The 25,819-nt window shown below is 38.8% G+C and overlaps 1 protein-coding gene across 1 annotated transcript in view; it reads right to left on the minus strand.

Annotated features, from left to right (window-relative positions):
• Positions 1-3,058: 3,058 nt before the first annotated feature.
• oxct1a (3-oxoacid CoA transferase 1a) overlaps positions 3,059-25,819 on the minus strand; it is a 38,044-nt gene continuing 15,283 nt past the window's right edge. Inside the window, exons 7-16 of the mRNA XM_010768675.1 lie at positions 20,206-20,313; positions 19,778-19,892; positions 19,203-19,297; positions 18,520-18,568; positions 17,981-18,053; positions 16,600-16,675; positions 10,726-10,815; positions 9,761-9,841; positions 3,818-3,919; positions 3,059-3,720 (exon numbers count right to left, since the gene is read on the minus strand). Coding sequence (XP_010766977.1) covers positions 3,685-3,720; positions 3,818-3,919; positions 9,761-9,841; positions 10,726-10,815; positions 16,600-16,675; positions 17,981-18,053; positions 18,520-18,568; positions 19,203-19,297; positions 19,778-19,892; positions 20,206-20,313 — 825 coding nt within the window. The 3' untranslated portion in view covers positions 3,059-3,684. The remainder of the gene's footprint in view (positions 3,721-3,817; positions 3,920-9,760; positions 9,842-10,725; positions 10,816-16,599; positions 16,676-17,980; positions 18,054-18,519; positions 18,569-19,202; positions 19,298-19,777; positions 19,893-20,205; positions 20,314-25,819) is intronic.

Below are 25,819 nucleotides of genomic sequence, written 5' to 3' on the forward strand. Positions count from 1 at the left end.
GAAAGTGCAAAGAATCTGAGGATGTTAACAGAATCTGTCTCCAAAGGGATGAAAGACAAAGAAAAGCTGATCTGCAGGCCGCAGGGCCAATAAGAAGTGATGATACCTAATTAAATGGGACATGCAGTGTTTACATGCTGGCTTGGCAAGAATGAACATGTCCTATGATTCAGACAAAATGCATGAGGTCATATGTCATGCTGCTTCTGTATAACAGTCAGTATTTGATTAAATCTATGATGTATTGCATGTGTCTATTTGTCATGCCTCATTGGACACCACATGGACCAAGCTATCTGCATCTGAAAACCCATCATTACACATGCCACCCCTAAATATACCAGGTATCTAGTGCAACAGCATAAAAGTGAGGAGAGATATGGAGAGTGGGGGGTGGAGGTTTAAAGATTAAAACTGGAAAATTAGAAAATTAAGAATGAAAAAGCTTTGTGTAATGTTTTCATAATCACCACGCAGCAGATATACAATTCTTCTAATATGCTATTCCATCATTCAGAGGTTTGCTTTACAACCAGAGTGTCATACTTTATTGGAGTTTAAGGAATCCTAAACACTGATTGGCTAAAGGTAAAACAGATCATCTGAGTGAATCCACCACCCCAGTACAGACGCCAAAAGTCTTACACAAAACAGAGCAGCATGGTCATCTGTCTATCATTCATCTTTATATAATGTGTCAGGGCTTCTCATCGTTAAGTTAGATAGGCAAGCAATACATAATGTAGGTATTATTGATCACCTTGAGAAAACGGACAATTACAGGAGAAAGCCGAACTATTGAAAATAAAGGACATTTATTATGTTGCGCAACAGGTCTCACCCTAACGAGGTACAATGAAACTACAGCCGAGTTGCACGGGGTATATAGTAAAACATCAACGTTTGAAAGCAGATATACATGTTTAATGTTAAAACTCATGGTCTAAAATATTTATTTAGTTCCCACCTACCAGGATACAGGCAATGTGCGCGGATAGAAAGAGAAGAACATATTCCTCATCACATGATTACATTTGATCAACATGAAAGAAACACTTACCGGGAATAGCAAGGTTGGTGAGCGGAAGAGTGTGCATGCTCTGCGGTAAACTTGACATCCAGTCAGCGAACCGCATGTCGTTTCTCCCGTGAGACGAAGCCATGCTGCCACCGTGCACAACGCTCCGTTCTCCCGGACCGGTGCCTGCGCCAACCTGGATAGCGCTCGCTCTCTCTTTCTCTATACACACACGCACACACACATATAATGTTACTGTCGTGCACAGTCTTTCTCTCTCTCTCTCTCTCTCTCTCTCACTCTCACTCTCTCACACTCTCACACACACACACACACACACACACACACACACACACACACACACACACACACACACACACACACACACACACACACACACACACACACACACACACACACACACACACACGAGAGACAGAGAGACACAGTCCACACCCCCTGAACAGCTCTCCGCGGCTGATGTCACAATTATGAAATGCGGTTCGTACAGCTTTCCAATATTACGCAGCAGCAATAATACTCTAACGAGTACGTTTCATTTTTGAAGTGATATCATCTGAAACTTTAGTACCATTCATTATTTCAGTGTTATTCTTCCAAAAGGGGCGACTACCCAAAATTCAGGCGTTAATAAGGTTTATTGAAAGCGTCAGAAAACCCACCAATGGCAGCATGATAAACCGTAGTCTGGGACAATGTACATTAGTATATCGATACATACTCAAAGCTTATGAATACATCATTTTTTAACTGGAGGATGGAATATTTTTAACATTTACTACAGTTTTGGAGACTAGCATTAGGTCTTTATTTTTCTACAAAAGGATAAGGAATCAGCAAAAAAATCCTTTTAGCTCTAAATATCCAAATACTGAAAACCAATTATAATGTTTGAGGTCATGCAATTTCAGGACAGAGCCATGATTAATTATCACTGCAGTTAAAACGGAAATGACAATGAATAACTGACATAAGCAATGTGGTGATACTCAGCTGGCTAGCCACCTTAGTTATTCAGGTCACGGCATGAAGCTGGAAAACATTCGAAGAATTTAATAATTAGAATGTATGAATCTGTGCTGAGCATCGCATAGGCACGCTGCATGTTAGACCTGGGTCCAGTGAAAACTCGAGAGCATGTTATGCTTTAATTGCCTCTGTAACTACTATGCTCATAAGAAATCAATATTTACACCAAACTGCATAAAGAGAAATTCCTCAGGTGTATAGGCTGTCAAATATGTTTTTCCTAGATATAGACAGAATATCACTATGTTCATTATTGATGATCATTTTTCATGGTTGGGGGCTACATCCATAAATGACGCATTGTGAAAATCATTAAAAGAACAATTACTTTCTCTGGGGATGCCACAAGCAAACTTGCTCCCATATGTCCCAAAACATCAAAAACCAACTCTGATTGCTTTCCACCAACCTCAGCCCAAAACAGCCACCATATACAATACAATTACTTACACGCAATTTTTACATTTGTGATGAATAAAAATCAAGTTAATGGTTTTTGTTTGTGTTAAAGCCGCTTCTTACGATTAATTATAATTGCACCTCAGTTCACGTATGAGAAATAGGTTTCTAAATGTAGACTAGGGTACCACTTCTGTTTGACTCATGAAGGGATGCGCTGGATTAACATCAACAGCCGGTGGCAAAAGCTCCTGTCACTTTCTTCCATTTTTCTGCTTGATGATCCAATCCAGTTGATCTTCTTGAACCCAAAAGCCCAGAGGCTGATTTCTCCAGTTATGTAACGACCCTCAGGTAATGGCAGCGCCTTTACTCGACTGGAGAAATAACATCAAGGATGTCAATGCAAGCATACCACCCATATATAGAAAGCACTAACCTGTAGAGTGTCAGAAACAATCACTCTCAAAGCACTCATAATGCTTTTAATCATTGTGTGATTTGATGACTAATTTCAACAAACAATCCAACTATTGTTGGTTTTCCAGATACTGTTATTCAGAAATGAAGAATTAGAGAAAAACAAATACATGTGTTACGCTGAGCAAAAAACATTTTATTTTAAATAAATAAGTAATTGCACACCAACTTTGAAATATGTCAGATAAAATACAGTCTATAAAACAGTTTGACAATGCGACAGTTTGTTATGACACATGTCATTATTGCATCTTCTTTGTCAATCAAATGAAGAATAAATAATATTATATCTTACATTAGATGATATAATCCAAAGACTAATTTGTTACTTGGTGTATTACCACAAATACAGTACAATCATATTCCCTTTTGTGTATGCAAATCCTCTAATCTACAGTCTACAGTAATGTTAAAGTATTTGTATATTTTTATTCATAGCACTGGTAAATTATCATTTTTCTCCCTGAGCATATAAAGAGTATTCCAGATGTCAATTCAGATGGATTATTTGGTAATACCTATACATACACACTGGTAAAAAAGAAAGAAAATAATAACTTAATGGTCAAAGTAGTTCCCAAAAAATATGTTTTATATGCTAACTACCAGGGAACTGCACCTAACATTTGAGTTTAAACAGTATTTGACATGTCTCTGGCTGCTAAAACACTCTTGTCACCAAAGAGAAACTAAATGAGTGTCACACAAACCAAAACACATATCCATTGCACGTTCCTCTAGATTTGCTGCATGGACCTCAGGTTGGGAGACACCTAGAAAGACAGCAGACCGTTAATAAGGAAGAAAGATGTCACATGGTTATGATACTAAGTTAGAAAATTGAATATAATGCTAGCAATCAATACTTGCCTCAAAATCTGTGCCAGTGCATGCTTTGATATCTTCAGCAGTGAGTCCCTCCCATACTTCTATCAGAGTCAGGCCTTTTGTCGTATCCACATCAAACACAGCCTGGGGAACAGAAGCAGGATGAGATGTTAAGAGAGAGATGAGAGTGGGTGGGTGATGAGACACAAAGACAAAATGAGTATTTCCTTAAAAGATAGGTTTGAACCCTATTTTTGTGTGGTCACAGACAAGGATGTGGAGGCCTCAATTATCAGTGACCTTAAATGAGATGATCACCCCCCCCACCCAACACACACACAACAAAATCAGTGGGGGCAGAGAACCACTCCAACCATAGATGATAAAATAGTGCCATTATTCACAAAGTGGTCCTCAACTCTCTGAGGGTCGATCATTATAAAGTGGCACTTCTTTTAACAATTGGAACATAAAAGAATCACTGATTTAATAAAGAATAATGTAGTTCAAGTGTAACAGTTAATCATTGATGCAGAAAGAAAACATCAGTCGGAGGCATTGCTAGGAGGAAGTAAGAAAGGTCAATGTGACTGAACTCCACACTAAACAACATTTCCTTGTTCTCGTTAGAATGCTAATATAGTTAAATATGGCATTGTGAGTTTGTCTTTACAACTTTACTTTTTATAATACTTTACAACAGCACAACAAGGGGTTATTGCACATACTTTGTGAGGAGTTGTTCTGATTATACAAACATTCATAAGCAAAATTGTATAAATATGATTCCAAGATGAGCTTACAATGGTTGGTCTGCAAGATTCTTAACAAAAGGCCCCTGGAGATTGTATCATCTCTAAGACTAATGAAATGCAGTATACGGCAAAAGGCATCACACCTGTAGAAGAGAGGAAGTTGGAGATCTTGTGTAAATTACCATAAAGAATCTTCCAATTACAAGGCCAGAGTAGAACAAATGCTGGATGTATATCTAAAGACTGAGTACTGAAAAAAAGCAATTGTATCCAACAATGTTTTTGAAGATTTTTCAGGCAACAGACCTGTTCAAGCCTTTATGAGCCAAGCTAATTCAATATATGAGCCATATACTGTATGTGTGTACAACAGATTGATTTGTTAGTAAGTTCTCCAATTCTCCCCTGAAACACATTTTTCGCTTCGGGTGTGATTCTTTTCTTGCTTGGACTCAACCTCATTTAGTTAATAATGATCCTAAACATTGTAACTTTATATTAGTACGTTTACATTTTCATTGGTTGGTCGAAAATTGGGCATAATCATCACCCGTACTTTAGACAGCTGAGAAAAAAACAGATTTCTGAAGTATCTTCTAAATGTTAATTCCTTTCTTGAATATCTATCTGTAATCTTTTTATTTGGCCTCACCAGAGATATCCGTGACTGTTAACATCTTCGATTAAATTAGAACATTTCAACTTTGACAGACTGCTGCTTCTCAACACACGTCTGACATCAAGTCAGTTATGTGTGCATATAAGATAAGATAAAATGGATCTTTATTAATCCCTGTGGTGAAATTCAGTAGTTCAACAGCAACAGGGTAAAATTGAAAAACAGGACGGCACATGTTCACACAGATTAATCAAATTAAGGATCAAATCAAAGATACAAATTAAATATGATAAATAACTATAAAATAAGAAATGAATTTAAATGACCATACATATTTGGTCATGTGTGCATATTATGTGCATATGTGTGTGAAAACAGTGTGTATGTTATGTCCAGTCATTGTGTCACATTTTTGATATAGTACATGGTGTACACCAGCCCTTTTAAACTTTACCTTTAAAACTAAACCTGGAGCCGTATTATTCTACATATTCATGCAAAAAATTGTTTCAAAAGACAGGCCAGGTGCACTCAGCTGAGCCGCTTCCTGTTGCTCCTCTCAGCAGGACTGACGGGCTGAGCCACAGACACATCCCGGCAGAGCCTGTCAGGACTCTCCGCTCATTAGAGGCCCACACAGTGACAGGGCAGGAGGCAAATATCTCACTCCAATATAGCAAGACAGATGGAATGTCACGAGGAGCAAGGGTCTATGTATTACAGAGACAGTGACATCCATCTCTAATCTTGACAAGTTTCCCAAGTGATTAAGGAAAATAAAAGATTTGTGAAATCTGTCAATATATGTGCAACAAGAGTTTACAGCTTTAGCAGGGGCTATTTATACACAATGTGAGCTCACAGTTTGGCATACTCTGATGTACAATTCAGAAGACATTGACACACAATGGTCATTAACAATCAGCTGACCTTGTTTCTGATCGCCACACTTTTTTACTTAATAACAAAATGTACCTCAATTTGCCTTTTTGTTGACTCTTGTCGAGTCTTTCTCACATCTTTCAGAGTCACCATCATTAACCAGATTGATGCACGTTAGTCCTTAAGAAGCTGCTAGTCTACCCCTTGTGTTGTCTGAATGTCATGAAACAACAATAAGCCAACATCGCTCAGCCCACAGCCCACACTAGACAAATGGGATGTAACAAAGAGCTGGGAGTAAAACATGACATTTTATCCTTCAATAAGTAAACTTCTTAAAGATCATCCCGTATCCTGTCAACGCACGACAGGAATTTAAAGGAGCATATTTTAAAATGTGTTTGGACAAGAAGTACAAGAAGATTATTTAAATTTGGTTTCTGGAGTTATAATTGCTGTCATGGGCCCTGTTGTCTTAACGCAGAATGCCACCCTTTTCTGGGATCATTAAAACTAATGGATATTCAGGAGTCATTCTGCTTCATCACTGCATGAATGGGCAATTGTTTTTTAAATGTTTAAAACAGGAAATTATTCCCTAAATAACAGTTGAAAAGGGTTAAAATGACACAGAAACCTGTGTGTATACCATTGTCATTGCAGCAATTTAAGCACCAGAAGCTAGGGAAGTGGTGATTTACCCACTGCTTGTGATTAACTCAGAAATGATCCCAATGCTACATGTGAGATGGCTCTTAAACAGGGGAACTGTGCTTAAGAGAAAAATAAATGGCAACATGGTGTATAAAATGGTGCAAACAACATCGAGCAGAGATGCTGCCTGAGGCAACAGGTTTCCCATCACCCTGGGTCTCAATTCATAGCAACACTATTTAGGGATAACGCTTGAATCACCCTCCCTCCAGGCTATCAGAGCCAGGGAGCATGCTGGGTCGGTGAGAATACATTGTGTATGTCAGCATCTGTGCATGTGTGTGTGAGGGGGAAAAAATATATGTATTGTCAGGTTTAGAAGGCCCAAGTCTCTGCTCTCATTTTAGTAACACATTGTAGCAGAGATTTTAATCATGGATAGCAAATACTAAGAAACCAATTTGGAATTACCATTATCAGGCTTATAAAGCACTGTTTGCCGCCGGGCTTTATAGCTCCCCAATCTCTACTGCTGGAAGTTTCCTATGGTGATCACCACAGTTTTTTTTCACAATTGGTTTTGTTCCCGAATCTTTAATAAGTTCTTATTCCCCCACCGCATCCTGTGTTATTATTATGAACAATTGTATGTGATTCAAATGTCTTTGCAATAATGTCACTGAGGCTTTTAGCAGGCTTTAAAGATTTGGAAATCATTATTTTGATCACCAAACAGCAATAACAGACAATAGTTTTTATTCTGTCTTCATGGTAGCAGAGTTTTTTTTAGGTTGTACTTTCGTTAGTATTCTCCATTCCTGCGGCTGTAATTGTTGTCTAGTTCACTACACTGTTTTTCAAAAGAAGCAATCACAGCCAGCGCTAAACAGAACCAAAAGTCAGCTTCTTAACACTGCTTAATGCCAATTAGACTAGAAGCTTTCAAGCTATTTATTTGTTTTTCATTCATACCACTGCTGCCAGGCAGGAGTATTGTGGCAATATCTGAGAGGCTGACAAGCTGACAGTCATTTGTCAATTTTTGAAAAGCTCACCTTTCCCTGTCCAAACTACAAAAGCAGACTGTCATTGTCCATGAACGGGTATTTTCTAAATGTGGACATATATACGGCTGGACAATACTTGTGGATTGTGGATGGGGGGCCAAGTGGAAGGAAAAATAACATTAGGTGTGTATGTGGAATGTGTTGAAAGAGATGGAAGGAAATAAAAAAAAAAGGTTATAAATTAAAGAATGCAAGAAATTTGAGACATTTAAAAAAAAAGTAAAAAGCTTGGGATGTAATAAGAGAATAAATACCAAATGAATATTGAGGAAGAGAAAACAGCAGGAGGTGAAATGAAGACAGGTGGAAAGGATGAGGAGGTGGTAGCAGTGCTATGATGGCAGCAGAAAGAGCTTTAACCTTTATAAATATTGACAGAAATCTGCTCCCTGAGAAATGTTGCGCCATCACAGCAAAAGCCAGTCGAGCAGGAAAAAACTGATGGGGTGGAAAAAAGATCCACGGACACTGTCAAGGCCAGGTCTCACTTTGCTGCTTACAGGTCGTGTTTTCAATGAGTTCCAAAGGCAGGAGCCACCAGAGGGTCACAGGGAATTGACAAAAGCACAATAGTACAAAAGAAACCTAATCAGCACTAGGAGCTTCTAGTCGCTTTTCTCTCTAACCTGCCCCCACTTTCATCCCTTTTTACTGGCATCTACCATTTATCCCTACTTCTCTTTATTTTTTTGCAACCATGTACATGTGCTTACTGTAGCACTATTCTGAAAAGAGAACTGTTTTCTCTACTTGTGTGTTGGTCATTAAAACCCAGCTTGCCTGAAGCATAACATAATATTCATGCTGCTAGACCCCCCTACCCTCTCTATCACCACATGGGCTACCAAGTAAGGCAACTTGAATGTAAATGGCATCTATATCCAAATGTGTCCACCTTCTTCCCTCACACCACAGAACACTCAAACTGTGGGGAGCTGAGGAAATTCTAAATTATGAAGATGGAGATTTGCCTTCCTGCTAAGACCCATATGCTTTGAGAGCTTGAGCAGTACGTTTTTCCAGAGTTTCCAGATTGGAACCAGTCAGCATGTCCCCAGTGCATGAAACACTCAAAGGGTGTGTCAACCAAGACTACCCAACAATGTCCTAAGTGAATATCTTCCATATACAGATGAGCTTCTTGACTAATTGAGTCTGCTTCCAACTCGGTTTCATTCAGTGTTTTTTCTTTATAAAATAACCGAAAAACAGTCAAAAACACACAGCTGCAGATCAGCTACAGTATGACTACAATCATTGCACAAGCATCAACATCATTAGAAGGAGGCCTTGAGGCACGGATGGGAGCATCAACAGAATACATAATAAAAGGAAACCCAACCCTAACCATGAAAATTAACAAACCACGAAAGAATCAATAAGAAGCCTCCTCACAACTAATTGAATTACTGTTAATGGAATAAATACAATTTCCCTCTAACCATGTCACTCTATTGCATCATACTAATTTATCAGTTGCAGTGTGATTGTTTTTGTTAGTGTAATGCAAGCAATGGAGAGATACAGATACAATGTGGGACCTTATTGCTAAATAATGCTGAGATAATATAAAAAACCAACCAAAACATTTTGGTTTCAATATTTCCCTACTGCAATGTGGGAAACTGTAGCACTTGTAGCTACTAAAACAAATTAATCAAGATGCTTTATTAAAGAAACAAAAAAGGCTTAAGCTAGTTTTAGAGGGAGAACAGGTTCAAGGCTTAGTATCTGTATGTAGGCAGCAGTTGGTTGTTTAAATGTTTTAGTATTTGTTGCGTTCACGATTTACAAGAGGGTATGTGTGTGTTTCTTTGGTTTTACGCTTGTAAAGCTGCAGTGACAGCATTTTTCCCCTAAATTTTTTTGCTCCTTAAGTAAGTATGCCAGGAGATACCAGTGCGTTGCTGCTGTTTTATAATAAAGGGCTCCTTACCGAAGTCTGGGAAATCCCCCCATTCATCCATTTCGCTCTAAATGCAAGATAATGCAAAAAATGGAAACGCACCTTTTCTGTGATGATCCGATCTACACACTGCTTCCCTGTTAAAGGCAGGTTGCATGTTTCCAATATCTTGTGTTTTCCTCCCTGAAAGACAAAGGGCAGTTGGTTAAAACATAAACTTAGGTAGAAACAGTCACCCTCGGAATGTGGGTTGACACCTTCAGTGATGCAGCTCCAATTTAAATATATCCAGAGATGCAGCTGGTTATATAAACTCTTATTTCTTCCAAAATATTTAGAGCACAAAATCCACGCAAGACTGTCATTTTAAGGAAGGGACACATTCAAATGCCTCTGATGCTGCCTGAGATGCACACTTCATCAACCTTTCCCCCCACCTCGCAGACTTCAGGGCAGTAGGTGTATGTGTAAGTGTATGCTCACCTGCTGCACCATCTGGAATACAGCTAGGCGTCAGAAAGGATAACATTAGCAAGAACAGTATGCTTCTGTGAATGCTATGTTACGCTGCCCTTGCGTCATATCGGTCTGGACTTTCCCATATGAAAAAATAAGTGGATCAGTTTGGTCACCTACTGCTTTTGTCAAAATCCCAGTTGGATTACTCACCCCTAGCTATAGAACCAGTCTAACTAATCAGCTGTTTCCAATGCATTAAGTATTGTCAAAATAGCCACAGATGAAACAAACAGGACATGGTTCGTGTGCAAAACCTCATCAGTATGAGCAGCGCTCTCTTGTAAAGAGGCATTAAGAAATCCATTAACAGAATAATCCTTAATCAGTAATAACACTCACACTCATTATCGTAGGAAGCAGATACAAAGTACTCTAGTGACGGTGCCAACATGGGAAAAGAAAATTGCCAATGTAATTTGACGTGGATACCTGGCAAAGGAAATTAGCAAGTTTAGGGTAATTTGTAAAGGTCATGTTGGTTAGAACAAGAATGGTGAAAGCACACACACATAACACACACACACACACACTCCTACATGCACACATACCTTAGCTGAGTGCTCCATGGTGACCACCACCTTGGTTCCAGCGCTAGCGACCAAATCCATGGCTCCTCCCATACCCTTCACCATTTTACCCTAAATTGGAAAATAACATGGATTAAGGTTTCAGTCATCACATTTATTTAAGGTAGAACAATCACAATTCAGTTGTTATCCCCCGTTAGCAATGGCCTTAAAATGACCATGATGTAAATTTCAACACAATCATTAAAAAAAAACAGGAAACAAAAGCATTCATTTAGAAAGGTGAAAAGAAATGACAACACTTTTTTCACTTCCGCTGCACCTATTCAAGATGGTTCCCTCAACACAAAACCACATCCATGGCAAATATATAAAGGTTTGCAAGCTGCTAGTTGTTGGTTTGTCTTCAATGGAAGAAAATATTTTAAGCTCTATTCTTGGTATACAGTACTTTTCTTCCTTCAGTAGCAAGACCTTGAAAAAAATCACAGAATAAGACGGTGAACAAGAGAAGGAAGCAAAAATAATTAAACTAAAGTATTAGAAAAATGTGGTGAGGTTACAGTGGCAACACCACAAACGCTATTTAATTAAATATTATAAAACATGATTTCTTTCCCAACAATTCGTAAAATAAAATGTAATGCAAAGCGAAATGCACAGTGTAACTAATCTAAACTAGACAGTTAAATATTAGATATCCACTGTCTTCTTCAGAAACCCACTGTCCTCTAATACTGAACAAAACCTCCATTCACTGTGTTTGTATTGGAGCACCAGCAGGAATGTCACAGATGAATGTATCAAAATCTGAGCAAGTGAAACCAAAGCTATCTGCATGAATAGATACAAATTGTGGTCAGTGAGAAGATATGCTTTTGTAATTGCCGTGAGCAATGTGCTCATAACTCATGTTTCATGGTACAATTTCAGCAGCAGCATTTGGAGTGTGAATTGTTATGGTCTTTATTCCATTTACTGTATTTCATCAATGGTCCTGATAAGATGCAGCATCAACAGTACTTCGGTATTGAGTATTGTGATGAATTCAGTAGTGTATAGTAATGTAGTATAAGATAAACCTTAATTGGGCCTAGCTGGGTGTTAACTGAATTTAACGGTGATTACTCTCCTTAACTGCAACATTTGACTAAATACAGAATAAAAAGTGTTTGGAAATGTAATCATAGCCTACTGTTTCCTTTAAAGATTACAAACCTAACATTCAACAAATATCCAGGGACCTCCGAATCTTATTTATGCTGCAAAAAAGAGTTATACATTCACAGAAATGTGAGCAAAGCACAGAGCTAGCACCCACAGATCAGCCTAAAAATGTAGTGTATCTTTTAAATAGGTTCCCTTGCTTATATGGTTAAACATGGTGCTTTAAACCATGGTTGTATGGTCCTATGTGCACTGAATTGCATTGCCTTTATTTACAATTGACAATTGAAATGTTCCTTAAAAATGAACATTTAAATAAAGTTGGTTTTAATTTAAACCGGGAGATGAGAAAGTACATAAAGAAATCTGAATGATCATCACAGCAACAGATACGCCGACCAGGTGAAAAATTGTCTTCAGTTCCCGTCATTATTCCCAATAAAGATGTTTCCAAATAAGGATGGCTGACATGCAGAAATGGCCACAGGGTGACAGCTGAGTAACTTAATTAAAATCCCATTTGCTCATCAATCATGTGAAGCTTCGCTCTCTGCTAAGCTATAACCAGAGAATCTATATGCCAAGTGCGGTTGGGATGCTGTCTGCCTTCGGGGAAGCCAGCTGGGTGGAGAAGATATCAACAAAGAGCAAAGGGAGGGTTGGAAAAGAGGAGGAGGTTTACAGGAAGTACGGGAAAACTGAGGATATGGGAGAGGCTGCATTTAATTTAATTTACGTTTTTATCTTATAGAACTCCTGAATATGGCTTTACACTACTTCATAAAATAAAATGACCAACATCTATGCTATTGAAATCCATTCTGAACTTTAGCCTTCAAGCACAATCTCTCCACCTTTGTATTCTGTCAGTGTTTCAATTAAACATACAGCGATACTCCAGATGATAACTGTATCCTTTTTCACATGATCAATGTTAATGCAATTTCTGACAGTCAAAGGGCTGGTGGTGTGAGCAAATGCCCGAGGGGATAACACCATCTGACCTGACAGCAGCAGGTCTGGATTTACAGCTGCTACTGCACCCATCAACTAGGCTGTAGTTAACCAGAGAGAGCAGTTGCTTTTCAAATGTAACATTGGTGTTGAACAAAAGTACTCTGGTGGTTATAATCAATAAAGAGATACAAATATATATTTTAAAGATAAATTACAAATGTACCTTTTTTTTTGGTTGGGCAAATTAAACTTCAACTGGAGCCACAATTTAATACAAAATAATCATTAGTTGTGTGTTTCTTGCAAGACAATACTAGGAATCAAGTGGCCTTGTTAATTTCTAGCGTTAAAGACCATTTATTTAGCTTTGAAATGATGCAGCCTCAGTGCCTGTGTTGAATCACCGTGACAGCAGCCAAGCACACAGAAGAAACAGTTCAGCTTGTGTGTGTGCATGTGGTCTCAATAATGCTTATGACCTTGTTTAATAGAAAACACTTTGATTGAAATACATTGTTAGCGAGATAGACAGGTGTGAGGTTATTGTCCATTACCGATATTGCTTGGAGGATCAGCATTACCTTGCGCTAAAAACCTTTTAACCTCCTGCTAAAGTGATGTTATTCAATCAAATCAAGCCTCAACTTTTGGCTGGCTTTTTGTTAGACTTGTTTTGTCTGACTAGTAGAAAGCTAGCTGAAATACAATATCAGGGACAAATTCTTACATACTGTTTAGGGGGAAAAGGTGTAGTATAACAGTATACCCTTTTACTGGCTTTTTGAACTATATCATGACATGTAACATAACATGGTCGGAGTCTAGTGTGTGTGTGTGTGTGTGTGTGTGTGTGTGTGTGTGTGTGTGTGTGTGTGTGTGTGTGTGTGTGTGTGTGTGTGTGTGTGTGTGTGTGTGTGTGTGTGTGTGTGTGTGTGTGTGTGTGTGTGTGTGTATTCTCACCGTGCAGACTGTCCATTTTACCTAGACGTTGGATTGCTCTGTGACTACCTCCGCTTAGGCTGTTTATAGATAAAAGGCCTCTACCACATTTAATAATAGTTAGCATGGAACAATGGTGAAACTGCAGTATAAACATAGTCCGTATAAGAGTCAAATGCTTTCATACTGCAAGTTCCTAAAACAACACTGTTTGTGCATCTGTCAAGGAAGGCAGGTGCAGCATTTTTTTAAATAATAAGAATAATTAATACTCTGTAAAAAATAAATTGTGTTCAAAGGATTTTTTTTTGTGACATACTGTGGGGATTGTGCTCCAAATATGAGCCACTAATGCATAGGAAAACCTTCACAGGAAGCATGCTTTGACTAGCAATGTGTTTGTCATGCTAGGCTTATGGGGTGGCTTGCATTTTCTGTGTTACCATGACAACAAAATTGGATTTCCTCATACTCTGTGCAAGTGTTCACTTTTCAGTCAGCGCCACAAACACCAAAGAAAATGACCCCTTTCCCTATCCAAGAGTTCCCACTTACCAACTGGCTTCCTCTCTCTCATCCACAAATTATCTGAGTGTCTCCGCTGTCTGATACCAATAGTTCTCTATTTAATAACATGGTGACGGACAGCCACAAGCCTTCGTTACCCAGACAACTATTGACATCAATCAGAGGGAGATGTGGGACTTAATGAAAGGACAATGGACACCTTGTTAAAGAAATCGGAATTCATAACTATTTATAGCATAAAGCTGGTGAATATGGTGCTTCCGTAGACATTCACATACATGTTATAACAAAAACTGAATATTTAGTATACAAAAACAGGTACGTTTGAGTAACTTCAGTGTTTCTTTATTCACTACAAAGATTTAAAGGAGAAAGAGAACTGCTCAGGCATCCAATATCTATTTAACTAAAATCTGGTTCACAAAGACGGTGTATTGCTGACTGTTAGAAATGTGTGGGGAGGTACTTATGATATGAAACAGTGTCTGCAAGATCCCTATGTTGAGGACAGATTGATAAAGCTTTTTTTTGACAGATTGATAAATCAGCTCAATCATAAAATAGTACACCCAGTCCCAAATGCCCTCCTTTTTTCTATTACCCCTTTCTTTCCCCATTCATTGTTTTTCAAGATGGTTAAGGCTGAGAAGAGATGTAAAAGCATTTCAAAGCCCTCAACTGGAAAATGTTCCATCTGCATTTTGCATAATTTTAAAGCGTTCGAAAATCAACATAATCACGCTGAGAGTACTGCGTCCCAGACTCCTACGTAAAACATTTTCGATTTCACGCTATGTACCCATCTTGGATAGTGAATAATTTCCATTATCCTAGAAGGTGGGAAATGTAATTCTCTTCATCAATCCATTTAAAAGAGGGGATAATGAAGATTGAATGGGTAGGTGAGGACAGAGGTATAAGTGTTATTTGTGTTGCTGCATTGTTTCGCTGTTCAAACTGTCCAACACTCAAATGCCCAAATAAGATACAATCCCTTCAGCTGAATAACAGCTCTTTCGCAGGCATTCAATAATGCACAACACGTTTAATCAAGCACTGCTTAATAAGCAATTACCATGGACAGACAAGTACAACTGGAGCTGCAAAGAGAAAATAAATTACTTTGCACATTTTAGAGATCACCATCGACAACAGTGTTGTTGTGCGGACTCGCATATATCACATTTGAATATACATGTATTTTTCTCAATGTGTCTTCATGAAATCATCTTCAACACTCTTGGCTGTTTAGATGAGACACAGCTATAAAAGGATGCACTAGCTAAGGCAGCAGTGCTAGTACACTTCAGTCAAGCAGAAAACCACTGTGTGCCATGGGGCATTTCTGGTTGAGCCCTCCCACATTGTGAACAGTCTTTTAATGGTTTCTTGACCTTAGTAATCACTGAGGAGCACTGAGGCCACTGTGGTCTTAAGACCAATTGACCTGATGAAACGTCTAGAAATAATGTCAGCCATCCATTATATTGTGGCTCTCACAAAGAACTCCCACCACTTCATCTCCTGACAGGCATAACCATGTGCTCTTAAATAACAATAACCAAACCCCCACTTTAGTGACTATCAAATACATTGTGAAAAATGCTTAATGCTGAAGTCAACTGAAGAGGTTACAATTAAAAGGGGTCAGTTTCAGGATTATATTTACATTTTGGGTTATAACCAGTGCATGGGTATGTGTTGGCATGTTCAGATACCAAAATGTATGAACACAAGCACCAACAAAAAGTGTTTTTCATGATGTGTCATCTTAAGGTCTTAACTTTTAAAACATAAACAATAAAACCACCAAAACTGAATATATGTTTGGATTGATGGCCAAACAAAACCAGTACTTTCGGCTCTTGGAAAATGTGGTTACATTTGACCAATGTTATGTCATAAAACAAACCCTAAGACATGTTTATTGTTCATTGAACGTCAAATAAATATGAACGTTTATGATTTAAGTGGTATTATATCAGTATTACAGAGTTTTCGTATATTCTTACCTGTGACAATCAGCTGTTCCAAATGTATAGAGCAAGTAAAAAGAGGCAGAACTATGTAGAAACAACATGTATACCAGTACAATATCATACAAACTAATCAAACAGCATTACAAGCTTTGTATTATCAGATAATGAACACCATAGAATAGAAAAGACTATTATACGCCTACCAAAGCAGCATTTGGAGCATGTATATTGTATTGATGCTGGGGGGGGGGGTTGACCCCTACCAGAATGAGCAGAAAGCATGAATTTGGAGAAAGGTCATGTGTGTAATCAAAACCACACTTACTGGGATCATCCAGTTGGCTAGGTCTCCATGTTTTGACACCTGCATGGCTCCCAGCATTGTCAGGTTGATGTGACCCCTGAAGAGAAAGACACAACAGAAGAAGACAGCTGTCAACTTCTGAATCACTTCAACTAATGAACACACTCATATGGTCCCCTCGTCAAAAAATGCATGTGCCTCCGTCGATTTGTGACAGGACACACAACACAAATACTTGATATGACAGATTTTTACAAATAATAAACTTCTTCACTATAATAGAGATCATCCCATATCTGCTGTTATCTTGATTGTACTTGCATTCCTTAAAAAAGCAGGTGACCTGGTTTTATTTGACTACCTGCTGTATCTTTTCTATTTACCACCACTTTGTTTAAAAAATATATAATTTGTATTTTTGCACATTTCGTCTCTCTGCTTGTTGTTAAGGTCTTATCTGGTCCAGCTGCGACATTTAATGTCATTATACAGTACATACTATAAGCAGAACAAATTAAAGTCTGATTCTGAAGGTAAGCTGGTTATTTAATCTGTCTTATAAGATGTCTTTTCCTGTTACTTCTAAATATTAAAAGTGAGGTATCCAACAATGCCTATAGAGCAGGAGGGAGCAGCGTTAGGTAGCTTGCATTGATTAAAACTGGAATATACGACGCTGCTGCCTGCAGTAAATTATTGATTGTTTCTCAAATGCATGTGGCCACACATAGCAGGGGTTGAGGTTAGACAAACACAAACAAAGACAAATAAGTGAATAAGGTATTTTATAAAGACGTACAGGTCCTGATGTTATTCACTAATGAGAAGTAGCAGAAGTAGATGTCTATACCACGTTGTCTTAGCTACTCAGGACTCTTAACTGTGTGTTTGCACAAAAGCAGACAAGTGCACACACACACGCACACACGCGCGATTGGTCCCCGCCAGTGTGACTGAACAGCGCTATTTATGAGCAATATTGGATTTCCACTGGGTGGACAAACAGAACTGATGCTGCAGGGTGTGCGGGTGGGCATACTCAGACAGCTGGCAAATCAATAAGAACCAGGGACCATGGTAATATTGGCAAGGCTGCTGTCTAGGTGCACTGGGTGTCACACACCTAGTTGTTGAATCCAGTGTGGCAAATTGTGGCTACTGCCCGTAGCCAAATCCATTGGCTATAGCTTGCATATTGTGCATGTGATAAACTATTGAATTAAGGAAATGTATGAGAAATTGTAAGAGTGCATTTGTTTAACATGTTTTCAATAAAACTGCACCACAAACGTCATAGTCAAATACGTTTAAGTATTAATACGCTGTCTATATGTTAATCCATAAATGTCATCTACTTTTGAGAGATTAAATTCGTTTTTGAAGCTTATTAGTTATGGCCTACCCTCGGATCATGGCAAATGACTCATCACTGGAGAAATACGCGGCCCCTGGCAGCACGGTGACCGTCTCCTTCCCTGCAGAACAAAGAGATATCTTTGAGAGGTTTTGTTGGCAAAATGAAATATTGCGAAGTTTAAAACCCACTCATCTAGAAGCAAACAAAAACAACCATAATCACAGAGACAGTACATTAAACTACAAAAGAAAGTTAAATATACAGCAAGATAAATAGAAAATGAAAGAGAGTGTGCATCCATTAATTATTGATTCGAACCACAGATGACAACAATATGCTAATATCACTTTAAAAGTGCATCTGAACAAACTCTGAATGATCTTTACAAAGACTCCTTTGTATTAAGCATTGATCCAAGTATGATAATACAGGAGAGTCAGAAAAAATATATACAGATTCACATTTTAGCTGAAAAGCTCTCTTAATCAATTCATAATTCAACCAATGATTCCAAAGATTAATATATATATTTTACATATACATACATTTATTATTGGGAAGCATTTAGGAAGATTAATTCTCACCGGCATTAATCAGGTCTGCATCCACGGCGTCCTCAGTGGGATATGGGCCCTATACAAAAAGAGAATAAGATAAAAGCGAGTGTGTGCACAGGTCACACATACATTCACACGTCACTCAGCCTCACTGACCAAGATCTTTCAGGGGAGAGACACAATCACATTTTAGTGATTTGATGAGACATTGACATTCTCTGTGCTCAACAAAGAGACCAAAACATTTGGGTGTAGAGGAAAGGAGAGCAGAATCTCTTTTAAAACTCTTAATTCAAAGAAACTTTTAGAAAATAAGGCATTAGCATAGGCGCCTACATTCTCCAGTCAACACAACTGATTTGAAAGTCATTCCATAGCAGCAGCAGCAGCAGCAGCTTTTGTTTAAAGCTCAGCCAGAAAATAATGATTGTGCGAAAGAAAAATGGAAGAGAAAGTGTCAAACCAGCACAATCTGTTACATAACAAACCCAGCAAATTTCCACTAGCTCAAGGGGCAAAACTAGGAATGATGCCGCTCAAATTAGTGACTATTCATCCTGCTACATGCTCAGAGAACAATTCAGTTCTAAAAGGTTTCTCCCACTTAAAACAACAGTCCACAAACAGGACAGAAAATAGACTGCTCATGGGCTTTGAGATTGAAAGCACTGAAGCCTGAGGGGGAACAAAGCTCTCTGTAGGTGTCTTACCAGTCCCAAAATCCCATTTTCACTTTGAAGGTTCACTGTGATGTCTGGTTTTATAAAGTTGCTGGCCAGCATGGGGATACCAATACCAAGGTTTGCTGATTGACTCTGTTAAAGATGGTGACTATTACATTTGTAATTCTGAAATGGAAAGCAGGTATAGAGATCAAGAGAAAAATATACAGGATTGATTGAAAGCTGCTTCAACATAATCTACCTATAACTCCACATCCCACATAATGTAAATAACTAAAAGATTTAGTTGTGTGGACAATTCTCAAATCTATAAAACTATTAAGTTGTAATAGATGCAAGTTACCAAAACTGCTTGAATAAAAGGGTATTATTAATAAAATAAAAAAACGTAAGACTGTGTTCATAAGGAGGAATGCTATTCAATGAATATGGAAATGTGAAATTCTTGGAAAAAAAAGAACGTGCATAATTTGCCATTGAAATCAACCTTGTGAAGAGCAAACAAGTGTGTAATTACAATTGGGCAGCACATATTTATTAATTACACCTGGATTGGTTTTACTCATGGTCATTTTTTTAGATGTATTGTTTTCAAAGGATACCATACATTCCATCCTCGAACTCCAGTGCAGCCCGTCGAATGATCCTTTCCCGAACAATGTCGGAGTCCTTCTTTGGTTTGGGCTTCTCGTCTTGACTTTTCTGTACTGTGCGTTTCTGGAAGCATACGGAAATATATGAGGAACAGGGAGACAGCATGTTGAGAGGATATTTCTGGCCAGGTACTGTACAAGGACACACACAGATAAGAGCTGGTTTGTGTGTTTCTGAACAATGATGGCAATAAAATAAAAATAAAATAATGTTAGCTTCACGTTATAGCATCAATCATTTATCCTTTTTAATTAATGTAGCCAATTGTATTGAACTGGATTTTCAAGAAAGTGACCAATGCTACACATGACTGAAGAATTTTGATATGTACATAGTCTTTTCATTCATCACTGCTTTGCAAAGTCTTCTTTTGTACCTCAATCCTTTTCTCGTAGCCGGTTCCGTGGACCACCCTGTGGACATAGATGCTAGGTATGTGGATGTCCTCTTCAGCAAAGGTCCCAACATCCACCACCTCCTCCACCTATACAAAGACACAGGGACAGAACTGAAATCCACCTTCCCTTGTAAAATGTCTCACCACCATTGAGAGTTCAGTTAAGGAAACCACGCACTGATGGAACGGTGGTATAAGAAGATAACATCTGCTGCTCCCAGCTGTGAAATAAAACAGATTAAATGATAAAGACCAGGGGCCTCATTTATAAAAGGGATATACACTCAAAAAATGGGGCACGGCAGTTTCTACGCAATGTTTGCGATTTATAAAATACTAACTTGACGGGAAAATGTGCGGTCCTCCACGCAAACTCGTTAGAGTTTGCGTGGAGGACCGCACATTTTCCCGTCAAGTTAGTATTTTATAAATCGCAAACATTGCGTAGAAACTGCCGTGCCCCATTTTTTGAGTGTATATNTTCAAATTACCACGAACAGTAATTTACACAAATCTGGTTCCCCATAATTATATGTGTCTTCCCAAGTGAAAGACATTCGTTTAATCTTAATCTCGATGCAGTGCTATAGTCCTGCCGGAGTGCACCGGAACGAACGACACTATCATAAACAAATGCGCACACACACACACACGCCCTTTCGACCGGATGTATTCTTCATAAAACGAGGCCACGCTTTACTAACTCGTGCGAACGAGAAGGTAAAACGTGGCCTCGTTTTATTTATTTTTCTCTCTATGAACCCTCAAGGGCTCCGTATTAATTAAAACATTTGAAGATACACTCTCATGTTGAGCTGAGGAATATTTTATAACCAGTCAATCTCAACTGCTTACCTTTTTAAGGGATATTGGTGCTAAAGCATCGCTACACTTTATATGACCTTATTCTGAACGTAAGAGGACATGCAGAGCATTTTGATTTGGCATTGACTTGTCAATTTTCGCATGTACTAGTGCAATGCTGACATTTACTGATTGACACTAAAGCCAGCGACAGAGTGTAGGGTAGGGCAAAGGGTTTAATATTCATTTGTACTGTGGGTCTGATAGTATCGGTTCAACACATAAAAGCGGAAACAGTCCAGATAAAAAGAGATGAAAGGAGACAGTAGAAAGGAAAGACAGATTTGCTAAACATATGCAGAGCCTGGATGTTTGAAATGGAACATTTGCATGCTATGCGCTCTCTATATAAGTTCAAAGTTTCCTGATGACTGCCTATCATCTGAATCTGAAGCACATTGCACAGAGGCTTAAGTGTTCTTAGAAATGTAAACATTTGAGTTTGATGTGTTTGCATTGGCTATCTCTCATTTTCTGGATACCATGCAGGCTGCCATAGGCGAGGCAAGTTTCCACTGAGAGGAAACAGATTGCTCATGGTGTCACTATTCTGGGTTAGAGGATAAAGCAAGAGCTGAGCCCCGAAAGTGGCAGCAGAGCATGGCCAAGTGCCCACATAAACAAGCACACGTACGCACACTGGGAGGAAGATAGAGGGGCTATAAATACACAGATAATGAGAGTGTGGTGTCGCTGTCATCCACATGCTGTCGCCCGTAGCCACACCGTCTCCGTCTCCTGACTGTCGCATCTCAGTGTGCGCACAAAGACGCATAGACAACACGCAGATGTGATGGATTATTAACTAAGGAAGCCTTGTAATCAACGTGTTGGTCACTAAGCTTTGAAAGTCTGTAAAATACTAAAAACAAAAAGAAATGGACTACTCCAGATATAAAGAAAATGTATTAATTAAGATATTGTTTGTCAGTTAAATAAGTCCCATTAATGTTTAACATCCATGTAATATAACATTTAACCTTGCTAATTATAGACTTTATGAGGAGTAATGTCAAACCTCCCAAACATTTCCAAAATAAAATAGCCCAGAACTACTTCGAGAATGACATAAAATCTCAGGTAAATATTCATAGTTCCATACATGTTAAGTGTGCCCACTAAGAAAAAGCTATGTTCTCCATTGAGTAAACTGATGATGAATATAATTACCGTATTTATTTTAATGTGCTGTATAAATGGTAATCAGAGTTGTTGTTGACTCCAAATGTTCTCCTCTTGGACGGCTTTTAAAAGTGTAAAATAAAGAATGTTCCTCATTAGTGAGCCCATTGTAATCAAAGGTGTAATAAACGTACAAGATGTTATCCTATTATCTTTTGTTAGGACTGTCAGAATTATTATTGACATATTATGTGAACACAAAAATGCCTGATCCTGATCATTTTGAGATTGTCACGTAGGCCAGATGGTCATAATGAGTTATCATCTCAAACGAATACCTTCCCTCAGAGCTTTGAGCTTGTTAAGTGCTCAACGGTTGTTGTGCTGCTTCTGAATTTATGTCAGCATAGTGGTGTTTGTCATTTATGATTCATAATTGGATTTAGTTCCATGTACTTGAAAATATGGTACTAATGTAGAGCTGTTTGTTGTTTATTTTGGTCGAGCTAACATTAGTGATAAGCTTGGTATATTTCTGGCATTGTTTATTAACCTCAGGGAAAACACAGGATGCAACACCACTGCTAGTGGTTTATTCTAGGAATCTGGTAGCATTGTGATCCAATCAGTTTGAGATTAACAAGGTTCGACCAACCTCACAGCCTAAAAAAGCACAAACCCTGGAAAAAGGCTTTTTGTGTGTGTCCCCAGAGGGCACTTTGATTCCCTCTACCCTCCTGCCAGCTCACTTCATGCCTTGCTCTGCTCTCATTGATGTGAAAATCGTTTTACAGATACAGGAATATCAATGTGTGTGTCTGTGCGTGTGCCTGTCTGCTTGATCCACACACCTGCTCATTTGTTTTTAGTATGTGTTATTCTTGTGTGTTTGTTAGTATTTAATTGTAATGCTTTATACATTGAACCTTCCGTCTGAACTGCATCTGAGCAGCGGTGCAGGCGGAACACATCACCCAGATAAAAGGAGCAGGAGGCTTTTTTATGAACACAGCATTATTTAAATTGTATGAGCTTGTCATTATGCTTTGAGTTAGCTTTGGAAGGCTAATTGAAAATCTGGCTGAATACATGGTCTGCTTGCATATGATTGAGAGACAAACACACAGACATAGAGAAATACATCTCCGAGAAGTGATTTCTGTTTTTGAGAGTCTCACTGTTTGACACTTTTTGGTTGAGGAGACACAATTAAGGATGGATACACTTAATTCAATGAATCATAAACTGTAATATAAGCCATCAAATATTCGATGCAATTCCCGTCCGGCACCCCTCTTCCCTATTTCATACTGCAACTGTTTTATTATGTGATGATCTCAGGCTTCCTTGATAAAGATGTCTACGGAAATTATCACAAAAGCAAAAGATGAAGCCCCCAGAGAAAGATGTGGGTGGATGTGTGGGACTGCTGTATCAATTCCCTCGCGCTATCAATCTCCTCTTCCATGGCCTCGTTTTCAATGTGGAATATTACAGATTTACCATAAAACAACCAAATGTATCAGAAGTCTAAAATCGATATACAGCCCAGAGTGGCCTTAACTTACTACAGACAAAAGCCTGCGTATCCATGACAACGCTAAGATGGGATCCACTCTTAGCCATCGACTCCTCTCAGTCAGAGCTGAGAGCTGAGGGAGGAAGTGGAGATAAGGAGAGATTCAATTCAATTTGGTCTGAACGCCTGCTTGCCCCCTCATGGAGATGGAATAAGTAGGTTATACACTGAGCTACACAAGAGTGAAGCACAAAAAAGAAAAAGGGAAGGGCGAGAATAAATAATGTTGTCATGGTTAAGTCCCCTTTGGGTACCCAAATATGTAATGATCTCCGTTCTTTTCAAGTGCTTTCCCCCTTGAGGAATAGTCAATTATATTTGATAGAGAAAAACCAGCTCTCTAAAAAAATGCCCACACTATCTTTTCCCGGCCTAGTTAAATTCCAGCATTGACATATCATTTGAGGTGTTTAAAAACATCCTACGAAGAGGAGCATGGCTTCTGAGTCTTAGGAGCTAGATCTGGTTAAAATGGGCAGTGAGATTGAGGTGAGCCCACACATGCTGTGCCTGAACACCTGTACAAGTGGAGGCTGTAGACTAAGTTTATAGCACTTCCTGATGTTACCTTCATTCTGGGATTTCTATCCAAGTCATGTTCACCCAGCTCTTCTTAAATCAATAGCCTTTTCCTCCTGTGTTGTGTTAGTCAGACAGAAATAACCCTTTATTCTCTGCTGCGAGACACTTAGGTGACGCACCCCTGTCTCTGTCAGGAATATATTGTTACATTGAGTTACCTGGAAAACAGACCTTTTCTAATATACCATTAAACATAACATAAGTGTTTTGAGAATATTTAGACATTATATGTTGCCAATGTTATATTTGCTCTAGTGACATCCCAAGAATAGGCTGAGCTTAACCTTAAACCTTGCAAAAGTCTTGAGACTGGACTATACCTAAATAGAAAATATATAGCCAAGCAAAGTTTCCTTTAACCGTCTTTCCATTTCCCCCCCAAAAACACCAACAAATCTTCACGACGCACATATACTGTTCATCGCCTTTGATCCCTGAACCAAACTATGTTCCCTGGGCTTAAGTTGTCAGATGATCCTCTTCTGTTTTTAGTCAGCAGAGCTGTTTTTTGGTACACAGACCGCTTTGTTGATTCAGTGTAGTTGCAGGAAGAAAAAAAGTAACACTTTCTCCGATAAATATTTACCCTTCCTTCCCCCATGAAAATCACGCCAGTAACATCATTTTTAAACCGGAGATCTTATTTGGAGGGCAAAATCTGCTTGTGCGTCACCTTAGAATTGAATACAAAAGAAATTTTATATCAGGAATTGCCTAAAAAATATTACAAATCTCTTCTGGGGCCTCATGTATAACGCCGTGCGTAGGATTGACGTGGGAAGGTTGCTTACGTAGTAGAAATCCGAAAAATAGGTCCATACATTTTCCGCCACTTTCCGATTCACCAAACATTGCGTACCGGAGAGGAAAGTGCGTATGGCACTTCCTACGCCTGTTTCCCTTTTATAAATCACAACCGACTCGAAATGCGGTGCAGCTTTTGCGGGCTTCACGTAATGCCCATGTTTGCCTATAAATAGTCAAAGACGACCATTCTTTCATTCATTTTGACTGACTGCATGGAGAAGATCGCAGGAAATGACGACAGAACAGCTAAAAAAAATATCTCACACCGTGTCAGATTTTGGTTATTTTGGGGAGGTCGAGATAAATCATATTGTTTGGTGGATGCAGTTTGAACCAGAGTAGCAGCATGGAGGTCGGATCGCCACCAAAATAAATAAATAAGTGGTCCGAAAAAGCTTAATGACAAAAAAAATACACATAACCTTCCTCAGGCAGTGTGTTTGTACCGGGGACAGGAGACCCCCCCTTGATGAGAAACTGTAAGAAATGATCGGGGAATCCCTCCGGAGTGGAGTCATGACGACTGGATCTGAATTATGTTTTTGTATTTGGTGGTTTCCACCTATTACCAACGACGCCCCCCCCCCAACTCTACGTTTTCCGACGCACCCTCTAGCGACGCGTGTCCGACTAGCTGTC

The sequence above is a fragment of the Notothenia coriiceps genome, unplaced genomic scaffold (genome assembly GCF_000735185.1).
Source record: "Notothenia coriiceps isolate Sejong01 unplaced genomic scaffold, NC01 NC01_scaffold00005927, whole genome shotgun sequence".
Taxonomy (NCBI): Eukaryota; Metazoa; Chordata; class Actinopteri; order Perciformes; family Nototheniidae; genus Notothenia; species Notothenia coriiceps.